The 16,508-nt window shown below is 43.1% G+C and overlaps 1 protein-coding gene across 3 annotated transcripts in view; it reads right to left on the reverse strand.

Annotated features, from left to right (window-relative positions):
• LOC144677670 (limbin-like) overlaps window positions 1-16,508 on the reverse strand; it is a 184,283-nt gene that overhangs the window by 147,942 nt on the left and 19,833 nt on the right. For all 3 annotated transcript variants that reach the window (XM_078537849.1, XM_078537792.1, XM_078537736.1), the window contains exons 8-9: window positions 6,694-6,819; window positions 2,141-2,283 (exon numbers count right to left, since the gene is read on the reverse strand). In XM_078537849.1, coding sequence (XP_078393975.1) covers window positions 2,141-2,283; window positions 6,694-6,819 — 269 coding nt within the window. The remainder of the gene's footprint in view (window positions 1-2,140; window positions 2,284-6,693; window positions 6,820-16,508) is intronic.

A 16,508-nucleotide genomic window follows, 5' to 3' on the forward strand; every position in this document is an offset into this window, starting at 1 on the left:
GGCCTGCCAGCCAGACCTCGGTGGTGGGTAAATTATTGGAAAAAATTCTGAGGGCCAGTATAAATTGTCATTCAGAAAGGAACGGATTAATCAAGGACAGTCAACATGGATTTGCTGAGACAAGGTCATGCCTAACTAATTTGATGAAAGTCTTGAGGAGGCAATAAAAAGGGTTGATGTGGGTAGCGCATTTGATGTGCTCTGTGCTGATTTTAGCGATGAGGTCCCACATGGTACACTGTCCAGAAAAGTAAAAGCCCATGGGATCCAAGGAAACGTGTCAAGTTGGATACAAAGTTAGCTCAGAGATGGGAAGCAAAGGGCAATGGTTGATAGATGTTTTTGTGATCGAAAGGTTGTTTCCAGTGGGGTTCCGCAGGGTTCAGTATTGGTTCCTTGCTTGTCGTGGTACATATCAATGATTTAAACCTAAATGTAGGGGGACGATTATGAAGTTTGCAGATAATGAAAATTGGCCATGTGGTTAATGGTAAGGAAGATATCAATGGACTGGTCAGGTAGGCAGAAAAGTGCAAATGAAATTCAAACTGGAGAAGTACTAAGTAATGCATTTGAGGAAGGCAAACACGACAAGAGAATACACAATAAGCGTTAGGATTAAACAACAACAACAACTTGTATTTACGTAGTGCTTTTAACATAATAAAATGTCCCAAGACACTTCGTAGAGACACTAAAACAAAATATGGTACATAAGGGAGTAGTACAGCAGATGACCAAAAGCTTGGCCAAAGAGCTAAGTTTTAAGGGGTTTCTGAAAGGAGACAAGCGAGATAGAGAGGTGGAATGTTTGGAGGGTTTAATTAAGGGCTTAGGCACTAAGAAATGTAGAGGATCAGAGTGCACATCCATATATGGCTGAAATTGGCAGGAGAGGTAGATAAAGTCACTAAGAAGGCCTAGAGGATAATTTCCTTTATTAGTTGAGGCATGGAAAATAAGAGCAGGGGTGTTTTGCTAGTACAGTATAAAACACTAATTAAGCCACAGCTAGAACAGTACAGAGAGTTTTGATCACCACAGTTTCATCAGACTGGAGAGGATACAGAGGAGATTTATGAGGATGTTGCTCAGATTGGAAAATTTTAACTATGAGGATTTGCTAGGCTGGTGTTATTTTCTTTGTAACAGAGCAAGCTGAAGGCAGATTTAATTGAGATGTGTAAAATTACGAGCAGCTGAGAAAGAGTGGATGAGAAGGGACCTATGTCCTTTAGCAGAGAGCTCAATAACCGGGAAGTATAGATTTAAAGTAATTATTAGAAGGATTATAGGGGATCTGAGGAGGACCTTTGTCAGCCAGAGGGTGGTGGGGGTCTTGAAGTCAGCAGTTGCCCTCATCACATTTAAAAAAAATACTTGGACAGCTCTTTTTGGACTGAGATGACCCTGGTGGACCAAATGGCCATCTTCTGTGCCATAAATTCCCATGATTCTATACAGTCAGAAGTATATATGCACTTCATGCCCAACATTTGAGGATGCAGGAGGCCAATGATGCCTGAAAAGCAGGCACTACGCTACCCTATTCCTAAGCCATCATTCTTTTAAATCCAGTTTGAAATGTTTTTAGCAGGAATGCAGGATGAACAAAAGATCTATTTGGATATTTTTTTTTAAAAACCCTTACTTATCAAAGGCCTGAATCATGTTCCATGGGCTTCAAGCACTGATATTATTTCACAGTGGTTCAATGTTAATCAAACTTGTCCCAGCTGTACTCCGCTTGACACATTAGAGCATACATCAAACTGTCAGGTAGTGTGATTTAGTCTGGGGCCAATTTGGTTACCATGAAATGACAATACAATTCCTCACTGTGGGGTTAGAGGTGGTGAAGGACCTTGAATTAGTTAATTCTTGCACCTACATTTTCCCAATCAGTTGCAATATTGATTCTCTGCCACACAATTACGTCTGAAGACCACTAGCAACATCGACTTAAAAACCTCTTCTTCAGTCACCAAGGAACACGTATTGCCCTTAACTTTGTCAGAGGAAAGCATGGCTTGCTTCAGCAACCATTGCCTTTTGAAATTTGTTTTGAAATGTTTTTAGCCATTAACAGTGTACAGAATCAAAGATTTATTTGGATAATTCTAAAAAAAAAAGCCCTTACTCATTGAAAGCCTGAGTCATGTTCTGTGGATCTTCAAGCACCAAAATGTCAATCACTTTCTCCTCGAGTTGGAGCTTTTCCTTGAGTTGCTCTGCTCCATCGCCAATTAGTGCACAACCAGAATCAGACTGGTTTCTTTCCACCTGTAACAAAAGCCCGAGTTATAAGTTGCATATTTTGGTTTAGATGAGACAAAATAGACTAAATATTGTTAGTAATGCTCGCTCAAGTCCAGCTGTTACCAGGTTAACATCACTTACAACACGGCAATTTCACAATTGTTACAAGTACAGCAGATTCGGCCAGGAGTGCTACATAGCAACTAGAGCTTCAATGCATTGGAGAGCGATTGTAACTTTTGGCAAGAGTGTGACACACATGATATCAGCTCAGTCACCCACTGAACACCTCTCCCCTCAATGTAAAATGAGAATTGGAAGAGGTGTTTAAAGGGCTACTGAACTGATGGCAATAATATATAATACATGCTAATAGTCAAAACTACCTCCTCTGCAATTGTATCATGCACGTACACACCTATTTACTCCCATATGGTGAGCTCCTGATCATAATGTGTCATGTTGGAGAGGCACAGAATAAATCCAAGACATTTCATTATAGTTAAGATAAAACTGGAAGGTCAGTCACCTTGTCCTCCGCATACACCTTCTAAATTATACATCTGCTCAAAAGGCTTGTGAGCAGGTTGCTTGGCGATGACTTTGGCAGCATTATGGTGTACTGTGCACAATATCAATCCATGAACAACAAAATGCACTTAGTATTGGGTAGAAGGAAATGACTGGGTTACCATTAATTAGAGTGCATCTGAGATATATAGTTGCAAAGATCATTCTGTAATTGTACAGCTTTTTTTAAGTTATAATACTAAGCAGCTTACAAAAGGAAATAAAGTTCATGCTTTAACTGTCAACTTTCAGAAGACAAAATATCACATTTTTTTAACTTTTATTTGCAACTTTAAAGTTTTTGGCTCTGATTTTAATGATGGGAGCGTGGTGCATGTGAACCCTGAGGTGGGTGATCCATCCAGGCACAACTGAGAGACAAAGCCTTTGGCCTGGATTTTCACTGAATCGGGTTGACTCAGGAGCCCTTTAAAAATGGTGGGGGGGGGGGGGGGCAATTCTGGGATTCCCAACCCCATTCCCGGGCTGTCTGATTTTCAGGAGTGTCTTTAAAAGGTGCAGGCTGGCTCCTGTCAGAAGCCCAAATCTGGCACTCCAAACCTGGCTGGCTCCATTGCGGGGATAGTAGGGCATCGCATGTCCTACTCTTCTGCAATTTTCATGAGGTCGGGCAAGGTTTTTAAAGAGTTGTGGTTCATAGTCCCTTAGAGGAGTCATAAACCCTATCTGCATGAGAGGGCCTTTTAAGAGGTAACTTCAAAAGATCCCCCTCATGCCCTCTATGTCAAGTTACGCCCCCCACAAACCCCCTCAGGCCAATCTCTGCCTTTCCACCCTATCAAGCACCATATTCCAAGCTCTGCACTTCCACCCACCCCCTATGCCAAGCTCTGCCTCATTATGTGTGCTTGGATGAAAGCCCAGCCAGCTATTAGAATACTAGAACACTTGCTTCCCAGAGGAAACATTGTTTGATTGACAGCTCAGACGGTCTGATCTCTGCGGTCATTTTCACAATGTTTATTGACACAAGTTAAGTGGTTTCCGTCTTGCACTCATCAGGACAATCGCAAGAATACCAATCTCAGGGAATGCAACAATGTTATACTGTATAAGAAGAGAGCGCTGATTGGTTGGCAAGTGGATTCTGATTGGTAGAGGTGTTGCCATGAAGAATGCGCCAGTTAATGCTGACTGATGGTCAACTGCCAAGCATTGTTTGAAATTTAAACCAGGCAGCTTGACTTTATTTGATCAAGGCATTGCCTTGAGGAATGAACCAGTGAATGGCCACCACTTATTTTGTTTAGCTGAAACAGGAGCAATCTGTGCACATGTTCATTCTGTCTGCAAAGAACAGGGCCCTGTGTATTAATATATGTAGCTTCCTGTACATGCAAATGGCCACACTGAGACCTTGGCTAACAATCTTAAATTGATCAAGCTGCCTGGTTTAAATTTCAAATAATGCTTGGCAGCTAACTGGTGCATTCTCAATGACAACACCTCTACCAATCAGGGTCCACTTGCCAATCAATCAGAACTCTCCTCTCATACAGCATAAAGTTGTTGCTTCCTCTTACAGTGGGACTCTTGCAATTGTCCTCAGAGTGCAAGACAAAAAGCTTCCACAAAATGTCTTTTTTCAGCAATACTTAAGTGGTTTCAAGGGTTTGTGGTTTGTGATATTTGAAACTTTAAAGGGTCTGGTTAACACTTCTATTAGCTTCGCCCAGGCTTCTTTTTCAAGCATAGGAGTAAGTTGTCAATAGATTACATTTTTTCAAAGCTTTTTTTTTACACATATCATCATACACTATGGTGTTCATTGGTTCTAGAAAGTGTACAGTGGGTCAATGAGCATTTAAGCGCCAGAGCTTGACACAGGGGGTAGATGGAAGGGCAGAGCTTGGCACAGGGGGCTTGAGGGAACATAGAGGGTGGGTAGGAGGCATGAGGAGTGCTTGGAGGGTGAAGCAAATGTGAGAAGTAAGGGCTGGAGGGCCTTTGTGTCTTTTTCTTTGGGGAAATGTCCTGTGGCACTGAGGCGGGCCTTTTAGACAGCCTGCCTCCATACCTGGCAGCCCCTGTGGCTGCCCCGCACTTCTTCCCAGGTTGCCAGGCCCAATTCCAACCCGCACCCAGCCCCCAGCAATGAAAATCCTGCCTTTGCAGGAACTTTCTCTCAAGGTGGGTGGAGCCAAGCCGGGAATCTTCCCGACTCCCCCTAACTCCCCCCCTTGAGGATGAAAATCGAGGGCCTTTATTTCTGAAATGCTCCTGAACTCTGTTCTCCTTAGCCCACAAGAAAACACAGCATAAAATTCTAAAACTTACCTGCTTGAGCCTCTTCTGTACCACGATCTGCCTCAGGGCAGGGCTGGTGTGCTGGGGGGAAGACATTATTGTTCCCCTGCTAAGGCGTCCAATTAAAATAATTCAGCTTCTGATAAAATCAATGGGACCCAAGTTGCATATTTAAAAAGGACTCCACTGCCCACCTGTGAGTGGCTTGCTTGAATGACCAGGTTAACATCAGGACATGGCGAAATGTTAGCAGGATTAGGGGAAAGAGCTACTACCTGCATTTTAATGCCCTTCCCCCAAACCTGTATTCTGCTGTGTGGATAGAGTGTGGCTCTATTCCCAACAGCTGAATCTTTACATATTGAACAGTTGTGGATTCCGTATTCCTTTAGAGGCACATTATGACATTAATCTCCATTAACAGAAGCATGACAATAATGCTATGTATCTTGTTTCTTAGCCCTTTCTTGCACATACCTGGCTGGAGTTGACACAGAACAATGAATAAATCTAGACAAATTATATTCCACACAGAAAGTACACAGAGCAATCTGTGAATATGGTGAAGAGCCTAGGGAAGAGTGGCAGATTCATGCCATTAATTAAGTATGTGAGGACTAAGTGATAGGCATTGGATTCTGAAGCTGACTTTAGACTTGGCGCAACACTACCCCAGTATGCAGCCACCAGTCTGGGTGGTTTTGGTGGAGACAGTGTGCCAAGCCAATTTAAAGCAAGATTTCCAACAAACCTGCAGCATGGCAGATATAGATTCAGTAAAAAATAATCACAGCACAAACTATCAAAGAAATCGAGAGTCGAATGTCGAATGAGGTTCCGTCACATGCCCCTTGTAATTTCTCAGAAGAGCCATATAACATTTTATTTCCAGGGCTTCCTTGGCTACTCTGTTGCGGTTACAACAGACAAGCAGGAGATGCCGTCAGAAATTCTCCCTCAGAATGTCATATACCCATTTACTAGGTAAGCTTTCTCTTCTCAGTTGGCCCTTGACATTCAGCCAACATTTTATAATCCATTGGGAACTGGGGTACTCACAAGTGATCACTATTTTGCAATAGGCTCTCAAATCACTTTTCTCGCTTGCCCCACTTAAAATAAAACCCACAAGAAGAAGACGTGGTGGTAGAAATTTGTTTCAGACAAATCAGGCAAATAGGGCCGTATTGCACTGGCGGCCTTTCATACACTCTACCTGATATTCGGGTTAATGGAACAGGATATCGGATAGGTGGTCAATGAGATACCTCCTGCTTTCCACTACCACTTAAGATGCTTTTCTACCACACGGATCAGAAACAGTAATTGTTTTTATCGTGTAACTGTTTTAGTTCAGATCCTGGGAAAAATGGCACCTGTTGAGCCAGCTTCTGGCATTTATGCTGCCAAGCATGACTCTCTTATGCTGGGGCAGAATCATTGGGCCCAGTTTATCACAAGTCGACCATTTTGCAACAGAGAAAGGGAACTTGATTTTAACTGGGGTGAACACCGGAAGCTGACTCATGGATACTGGTTGTGCTAGAATCCAAACTGAAACAGCGCGAGTGTAAATCAACCTATCAGTTCACTGACCTGCGGCAAAGGAGGATATCTGACTCTTCTGACATGGACGATGATGAGAATTGAACACACCAACGTAAAAGAAACAATGAATGCAACAATAAACCCAAGAGAGTGGGTGACATGATCTGGAGAAACCTGGAGAAGAAAGATTGAAAAGTAGAAAGATTAAAAATAGGCTCGCTGGCAAAGCCAGTAAACAAATAAATCATTTATATCCTTTTGCTCTACAGCAGTTCTTTGGATATCACATACCAAAAAGCAAGAGTAAAGTCTTGTTAGCTTATCTTTCATATCAGCAGTTACTGTAAAATAATTGCTCAAGGGCAGAATTTTACCCGAGCCCGACCCGAACAGGCGTAAAATTGCTCGAGATGATGTCGGACGAGCTTCCTGACGTCATCGCGCGCTTGCGCAATATTTCGCTCGGCAGGCACGCGTGGCAGTCAGAAGAAGGCCCACTGATAATTAAATGGGTAATTAAGCCCATTAACGGCTCAATGGTCAGCAATTTTTCGTGGCCCGTCCAACCTTACAGTTGGCCGACGAGCCAATCGGCCAGGCGGCCTTTACATTTTTGATGAAACCTCATCCAAGGGCGGGATGAAATCTCTGTTAGGATATAAAATAAAAAGAAATATCTGGGGACAGCATTTTTGAGGTATGCTTTCAGGTGCTTGATTGAGCTGCATAGACATTTTTTGCCATACTTTTGTGCTTTCTTTTATTATTTGGAGGTCTGCAGCTCCCTGAGGCAGCTGTCTGTCTTCAGGGAGCTCAGTGGAAGCGCTCACCAGCACTTCTGCTGACATTGTCACCCACCCTCTTCCTACCCCCGAGCTTTTCAGCATGCATTTCACGCGGTTAATTGGCCAGACAGCATGAAATCGCATTCGGGAGCCAATGGCAGTCAGGGGCTCATTTCCCAACCACTCCCAGGCCTGTCGCATGCACCCGATGAGCACAAAATTCAGACCCAAGAGAACTTATTCATCACAACCAAAAATCAAAAGTGAAAAATAATTAAAACTGCTTTCACAACAATTTTTAAAATATGAGTTAATATAAATAGATTTTTTTTTGTTTAGCTATTAGAGTTGACAAGATTATCTCATCCCTGTGAGATATTGGGGTTATTTCTGTGATTCACCCACTCTCAAACAGGGAACTACTGGATATTATTATGATCCTAGACCAGATCCCCAAATTTTTGGTAAAATCCAGATAAGGGCCAAGAAAATTTTGTTTAAATAGACAAAGTTCAAGATTCAAGACACTTACTAAGAGAATAAAGCCAGAAGATTCCATGGGTTTTGAGCAAGCAAGAAATAAACTTCACTATACAAGGTCAGAAATTTCCAATATCTATCTTATATATCCCTATATTCAGGGTTAATAGAAGGTACATGTAAATTAACAGGCAAGCTGTGGTCGAACACATCACACTGCACAATAAATGGCAGATGCAACCAAGACAGAGTCCATGGGTTTCTCAACAACCCACCCTGACATCAGCAAACATTGAGTCGACCAACCTCACTGAAACTCTGTCTCTCCCACTCGGAGTTCCAGTCTTCACCTTCGAAGATCTAAACTGGGAATTCTCTCCAAAAGTTGCTCCAGCTCAGACAGCATCAACAACAGCCCACCTCCCCTGCAGGGTTTCATATTTCATCTCCCACTGTTCCGTTCGCCTGGATCCCTGAGTATGCACTCCAGCAACAACTCACAAGCACAGCTTCAGCTCTTCTGCTGCTGAGCAAAATACTACTGTCCCCAAAGGGTTGCCTTTGCCCTAACAACCCACAACATGGAGTCACCAATCTTCTGCTGCCTTCTTAGAATGTTAGGGCTTCTCCTAAGCCCTCACTACATACAGTTTGTTAACTGCGGTTGTTTTCCTGCTTTGAGCCTGTTTCTCTGCTCTTCTCTTTTTTTCCCTTAACATAACTGGGATCTGTCTCTGACCCCTATCTGGGACTTCCTTTGGGACCTCTTCCTGTCCATTCTCCACGTGCCCTGCCAGGGACACTTATCTGCTGCTCCGCTCCCAGTCATACGACCCAGGTTTTTGCTTCGTTTTCCCTTTCTGCACAGATGCGCAGGGCCTGTCCTCCAGCCAAAGAACATAAAGATGCTGAATTGCATGGTCTGCGCATGTGTGGAAACTCCGAGGTTTGTCAGGACTTGGAGTTCCCGACCTTTGCCCTTTGACGGGAAGGTAGGTTGGCTTTCATATCAATATCATGAGTTAAAGAAACTATGGCTCAAGTTCTCTAGCTTAAGCTTGGAGAGTGCAAATTCCCATTGCGAAGTGTAATATGATGGACACAGGTCTATTGTTTTATGGAACCTATGCTGGTACAGTAATATAGAAAAGCAAGCTTCTGATTGTGCCCCTTTATAAGGATTTAGTTCAACTAATGAACAGTGGTTATAGAAAATGGACAGAAATTTCAACTCAAATGTTACTTTAAAAGAAAAATTGATATAATTCACCTATTTGTCAATCTGCAGTTCCATGAATGCTGTACAAAAATTGCAAGCCACTAAGTTTAGTATAAAATGTGTATATGTTGTGATTATAAGTGCTTGTGATTCTGCAGATTATCAGTGCACCATGTCAGAGCAAGAAAGCATGATAAATTATTGTAGCCAAATGGCATCTATTACCCAGATGCTACCAAGACAGAGTCCACGGATTTCTCAACAACCCACCCAGACATCACTGTGAGTCAACCAATTTCACTGAAACTCTGTCTCTCCCACTCAGGGCTCCAGTCTTCATCTAGTACCCAGATGCGACCAAGACAGAGTCCATGTATTTCTCAATACACCTTACTCAACATCGGGGAGGACAACAAAGGGAGATCCAACCCCTGGACCAAAACAGATTGTATATACAGCAACATATGCAAAGACCCCAGAAGTTTGACTGCTGTTATGTACTAATTGATTTAGATCAAAAGCCTCTTGTTATTGTAGTATACCTCATCATCACAGTGTGTTTCACAGAGAATAGCTTGGAATAATTATGGAAATGCCATTTTTAATGTGAATGCTATCACCAGATTACACCTCTTTTGTACTTTTGCAGTTGGCAGTGATAATGATAGCATAATGCTGAAATTGAAGCAAAAGTAAAAACTACAAATAATGAGTGGCATCCTTCCAGCTGCAAGAGATGATGGGAATACAGCCTCAGAGCTTAGGTGAGGTCAGTTGAGATCATCTGCTGCACTGGTGGTGGTGCAGGATGACCTCTGCTGACATCTTGTCTGCAGGGCTGGTGTCTGCTTTGGAGTTTCCGATGCTACATGTTGTGGTGGCGGTGAGTTCCTGCGCACAGCCGGTGTCGCCATTTGCATCGATCGTCAGCTAGAGTTTCTCACTTGTGGCGAGTGAAGTTGAAGAACTTCATGTTTCGTTTGACAGCATTCTCGAATCGGACCATTGGAAACCCTGGTGGTCTCCTTACACGGGCTACCTCACAGTATAGGATATTCTTGGGGATGTGGCCATCGAGCACCCTGTGCATGTGGCCAAGCCAGCGAAGCCTTCTTTGCTTGATTAGTGCTAGCATGCTCAGCATGTTTGCCATAGAAAGGACTGCTCTACTGGTGACTTTGTCTTTCCATGCAATGCTAAGGATGCATCATGGATAAATGCAAACGAAAATAGTGGCATTTTGCACAGCAAATCACTCAGCACTAGGAAAAGGGGAAAGTTTTGGCAGGAACCTTCAACAGAATTTGTCAGCAGAATGCTGCTGGTACCACCCTGATCTGGGAAAAATTGGTATAGGACCACACCTCTGAGCCAGTGTGACCTGAGTTATGCTGCATTTCAGCCAAAGTATAATTGCAGCTAGCTCTATGTTTTTTTTTACACTTCCATGTGTTAAAGAACATAAGAACATTGGAAATAGGAGAAGTAGGCCATTCGGCCCATCGAGCCTGCTCCGCCATTCAAACAAATCATGGCTGATCAACTACCTCTTACTCCATTTTTTCCCACTATCTCCATACCCTTTGATGTCATTCATATTCAAAAATCTATCGATTTTTATCTTGAACGTGCTCAATGATCGAGCTTCCACAGCCATCTGGGGTAAAGAACTCCAAAGTTTCACCACCTTCTGAGTGAAGAAATTCCTCCTCATCTCAGCCTTAAATGACCTGCCCCTTATTACGAGATGGTGTCCCCTGGTTCTAGATTCACCATCCAGGGGAAACATCAAATCCAAATCTACCCTGTCAGGCCCTCTAAGAGGTTTGTAAGTTTCAATGAGTTCACCTCTCATTCTTCGAAACTCTAGAGAATACAGGCCTAGTTTCCTCAATCTCTCCTCATAAAACAATCCCGCCATTCCAGGGTTTAGTCTGATGAACCTCTGTTGCACTCCCTCTATGGAACGTACATCCTTCCTTAGATAAGGAGACCAAAACTGTACACAATACTCCAGATGCAGTCACACCAAGGCTCTAAACAATTGCAGCAATCTATTCCTGTACTCAAGTCGCTTTGCAATGAAGGCCAACATACCATCTGCCTTCTTAATTACTTGCTACACCTACACGCTAACTTTTAGTGACTCATGAACAAGGACACCCAGGTCACTTTGGACATCAACACTTCCCAGCCTCTCACCATTTCAGAAATACTCTGCCTTTCTGTTTTTTCCACCAAAGTGGATAACTTTACGCTTATTCACAATATATCCCAACTGCCATGTTCTTGCCCATTCATTTAGCCTGTCCAAGTTCCTTTGAAGCCTCTTTCTGGGTGAAATGTGCTGACTGTCCTAGAATATGTGCAGCACAGAAGAAGACCATTCAGCCCATTCTGCCTGTGCCTGCTGAAAAAGAGCCAATCTGCCTATTCGCACTGTTAGGCCGGAATTTTCCATCCCCTCACACCAGCAGGATCCTCCGGTCCCCCCCCCGCGATGTGAATGGAAATTTCAATGGCTCGCCAGCCCAGCTGCAGGAGAACCCACCGCGGATGAGCTAGAAAATTCTGGCCTTAGTCTGTAGTCTTGTAGGTCACCTCTCAAGTGCGACGCTTAGATGCAATGAGAGTTTCTGTCTCTACTACCCTTTCAGGCAGTAAGTTCCAGACCCCCATCACCATTTGGGTGAAAAAAATTTCAACTCCCCTCTAATCTTGTTACTAATTACTTTAAAACTATGCTCCCCCTGGTTACTGACCTCTCTGCTAAGGGGAAAGAGGTTCTTCCTATCCACTCGATCAAAGGCACTTCATCATTTACGTCTCAATTAAATCACCACTCCTGTGTTCCAAAGGAAACAACCCCAGCCTATCTAACTTTTTTTCTTCACGGCTAAAATTCTCCATTCCTGACTATATCCTCGCAAGTCTCTGTACCCTCTCTGTACAATCATATCCTTCCTGCAATGCAAGTAAAACATAGTACACTAGCTGCAAGTCCAACTTGTGCACTGCACAGTTCATAGCATAAACCCCGCCCCTTGCTCTTCCTATCCTGCACATTGGCCAATGAATGAAAAGTCAAATCACCAATGGGCACCTTGACTGCCTCATCTACCTCCCTGCCTTCTTCTTCCTCACCCAGCTTTTATATTTGCCAGCAATAAAAAAAAAATCAATCCCTCTGAAACTTTAACTCCATCTCCCTCTGCCCAGATGCTGCTTCATCTGCTGAGTGCTTCCTACATGGGCCTATCCAGAATTAAGTGAAAAAATGCCCCTCTATACGCAGGCCAGGCAGCCATATTGATTTCAGGCACCTCACTGCTAGGTGTTTTCACTTACTAGCACAATGGCAATACAGGAGATGCTCATTCATGCTTCATACCTGCATATGTGCACAGTGCTCCAATATTCCTGCCAATCTCTTGAGCCAGTAGTATGTGTTCCACACTTATACCAATATTCAACTGGCGCCTAGCTGGTGGTGGTCAAAAATATTCCTTGAACTATTGGAGCATTTTAGGAGCTAAATATAAAAATTCAACTTTACACTATTTAAATTAGGCAACCAACATAAAGGGCCAAGAGGAATTGAACCATTCGCAACCAAGAAAAGAGAGAAGTCAAGCTTGTGTGTTACAACCCTAAAGACTGTAGTTAAAAGGAAATACTAGGGAAGTGAACCATTTGGCAGCTTTGAGATCCTGGAAACCAATGAATTATAGAAGACAGTAAACCCTGAATTTAATTCAGTCAGAACACAAGGAGGAGGAAGAATGACACATTTAGAGCTTAGAAAAAATGAAAGAATAGAATATTATTACTTTAGGCCTGTGTTAAATATCTCCGTCTCTATCCAGCATCAAATCTCAAAAAGTTACAAGTTGAACTTACAAGTTCTCTTTCACAATTATATTTTAAAGTAATTTTCCCATAGTTGAGTTTTTGATTTAAACATTACCGCATCAGCTTCAATTTACCAGTTTGATAAATAATAGCTTGTTATTTCCACCAAGATGGATACATTTCTTTCTAGGCTAAGAGCAATGTGCTGTGAATGCTGGAAATCCAAAACCAAAGCAGAAAGTGCGGAAATTACTCAGGGAGTCTGTCAGCAACTGTGGAGAGTGAAACACTTCAGGTCTGTGACCTTTCATCAGACCTGCTGAGTATTCCCAGCATTTTCTGTTTCTGATCCAGTCTTTTGCTTTCCAAAAGTTCTTTGCAACTTCATGTTAAGTTTCTAGACACTGGAGTGTGACTTATTGCGTTCTGGAAACCGGTGACCTTCTTCTGATGCTCCGCTAACAAGTATCCATGCCTTCCTCAGTGTTGTAAAGGTACTGGGTCTCAACCCATTGCTCCTCATACACTCGAATGGCTCCAGTTCCACAGCAAATTGCACACATTACAATTGAATCTTGAGAGTATTGCCCACTATTCCTAGCATTCTTGTCATCAACATCCAGCCTAATAGCTTTTTAATTCAAAACCTGCTCACCACTGGAGCTTTGATTCTTGCTTGTGAGGACTGTACTGTCCTTTCAGCAATCCTGTTTAATTTTGCTTCCTATTAGAATTCCGGTGCTTCTGGTCTATTGTTCCCCTCCTCAGCTGCTTCTGTCACCCTTAGTTTAAAGATACTTTCTTCTTTTCTAGGACATTTTAGATGGAATTAATTTTGCATTGAACTCCTTAGGCTTGTTCCACAACCTTTCATATGTATTAATGTTCCATTGTGGAGGGCAGTCAGATGTATTTCAATAACTGACAGCAGTTATCATGGAAGGAAGCTTATATTTAGGAAGATAATGCAGCTAAATACGTGGTTAGGAAGGTAATGCAGCTGAATACGCAGCTAAGGAGATGGTGTAGGAGGGAGGGCTTCATGTTTCTTGACAATTGGGCTCTGTTCCAGGGAAGGTGGGACCTGTTCCGACGGGACGGTTTGCACCTGAACTGGAGGGGGACTAACATCCTTGCGGGCAGGTTTGCTTGTGCTGCCCCGGGGGGTTTAAACTAGATTTGCAGGGGGAGGAGAACCAGAGTGTTAGAGCAGATAGTGAGGTGGAGGAAGATAAAGGTCAAGCGAGGAATGCATGTATAGACAGAAATTAAGGGTTTGTACGTGATAGAAATGTTCTCAGGTGCATCTATTTCAATGCAAGGAGTATTGTCGGAAAGGCAGTTAAGCTTAGGGCGTGGATTGGCAGGTGGGATTACGACATTATTGCTATTAGTGAGACTTGGTTGCAGGAGGGACAGGACTGGCAGCTCAATGTTCCGGGGTTCCGTTGTTTCAGACGTGATAGAGGGGGAGGGATGAAAGGGGGAGGAGTGGCATTACTAGTCAGGGAAAATATCACAGCTGTGCGTAGACAGGACAGCCCGGAGGGCTCGTCTACAGAGGCCATATGGGTACAGCTGAGGAACGGGAAAGGTGTGACCACACTAATAGGATTGTATTATAGACCGCCCAATAGAGAGAATTGGAGGAGCAAATCTGTAGAGAGATAGCAGACCGATGTAAGAAACAGAAAGTTGTGATAGTAGGAGATTTTAACTTTCCACATATTGACTGGGACTCCCATACTGTAAAAGGGCTGGATGGCTTGGAGTTTGTCAAATGTGTTCAGGAAAGTTTTCTAAATCAATATATAGAGGTACCAACGAGAGAGGATGCAATACTTGACCTCCTATTAGGGAACCAGACAGGTCAGGTGACAGAAGTATGTGTAGGCGAACATTTTGGGTCCAGTGACCACAATGTCATTAGTTTTAAGTTAATTATGGATAAGGATAGGTCTGGTCCTCAAGTTGAGATTCTAAATTGGAGAAAGGCCAATTTTGTGGAAATGAGAAAGGATCTAGGAAGAGTGGATTGGGATAAGTTGTTTTCTGGCAAGGATGTGTTCAGTAAGTGGAAGGCATTCAAAGGCGAAATTTTGAGAGTGCAGAGTTTGCATGTTCCTGTCAGGATTAAAGGCAAAGTTAACAGGCATAGGGAACCTTGGTTTTCAAGGGATATTGGCGATCTGGTTAAGAAGAAGAGAGAGGTGTATAGCAGGTATAGGCAACAAGGAGCAAATGAGGTACTTGTAGAGCATAGAAAATGTAAGAAAATACTAAAGAAGGAAATCAGGAAGGCAAAAAGAAGACATGAGGTTGCTTTGGCAGATAATGTGAAGGTAAACCCGAAGGGTTTCTACAAGTATATTAAGAGTAAAAGGATAGTAAGGGACACAATTGGTCCCCTTGAAGATCAGAGTGGTCGTCTAAGTGTGGAGCCTCACGAGATGGGGGAGATCTTAAACATTTTTTTTGCATCTGTATTTACTCAGGAAACTGGCATAGTATATAAGAAAGGAAGGGAAACAAGCAGTAGTGTCATGGAACATACAGAGATTAAAGAGGAGGAGGTGCTTGCTGCCTTACAGAGAATAAAGGTAGATAAATCCCCCAGGCCTGACATGATATTCCCTTGGACCTTGAGGGAGACTAGTGTAGAAATTGCAGGGGCCCTGGCAGAAATATTTAAAATGTCCTTAGCCACGGGTGAGGTGCTGGAGGATTGGAGGGTAGCTCATGTTGTTCCGTTGTTTAAAAAAGGCTCCAAAAGTAAACCAGGTAATTACAGGCCAGTGAGCCTGACATCAATAGTAGGTAAATTATTGGAGGGTGTTCTGAGAGATCGGATATACAATTATTTGGACAGCCAAGGGCTGATTAAGGATAGTCAGCATGGCTTTGTGCGTGGTAGGTCGTGTTTAACGAACCTTGTAGAGCTTTTCGAGGCGGTTACCAAGAAAGTAGATGAAGGAAAGGCTGTGGATGTTGTCTACATGGACTTTAGTAAGGCCTTTGACAAGGTCCCACATGGGAGGTTAGTTCAGAAGGTTCAGACATTTGGTATCCATGGAGAGGTTGTAAACTGGATTCGAAATTGGCCGTGTGGGAGAAGACAGAGATGGTAGTGGATGATTGCTTCTCAGACTGGAGGCCTGTGACTAGTGGTGTGCCTCAGGGATCTGTGCTGGGACCATTGTTGTTTGTTGTCTATATCAATGATCTGGATGATAATGTGGTAAATTGGATCAGCAAGTTTGCTGATGACACTAAGATTGGAGGCGTTGTGGACAGCGAGGAAGGCTTTCAAAGCTTGCAGAGGGATCTGGACCAACTGGAAAAATGGGCCAGAAAATGGCAGATGGAATTTAATGCAGAAAAGTGTGAGATGTTGCATTTTGGAAGGACAAACCAAGGTAGGACATACATAGTAAATGGTAGGGCACTGAGGAGTGCGGAGGAACAAAGGGATCTGGGAGTTCAGATACATAATTCCCTGAAAGTGGTGTCACAGGTAGACAGGGTTG

This window comes from Cetorhinus maximus, chromosome 1 (assembly GCF_964194155.1).
Source record: "Cetorhinus maximus chromosome 1, sCetMax3.hap1.1, whole genome shotgun sequence".
NCBI classification, from domain to species: domain Eukaryota; kingdom Metazoa; phylum Chordata; class Chondrichthyes; order Lamniformes; family Cetorhinidae; genus Cetorhinus; species Cetorhinus maximus.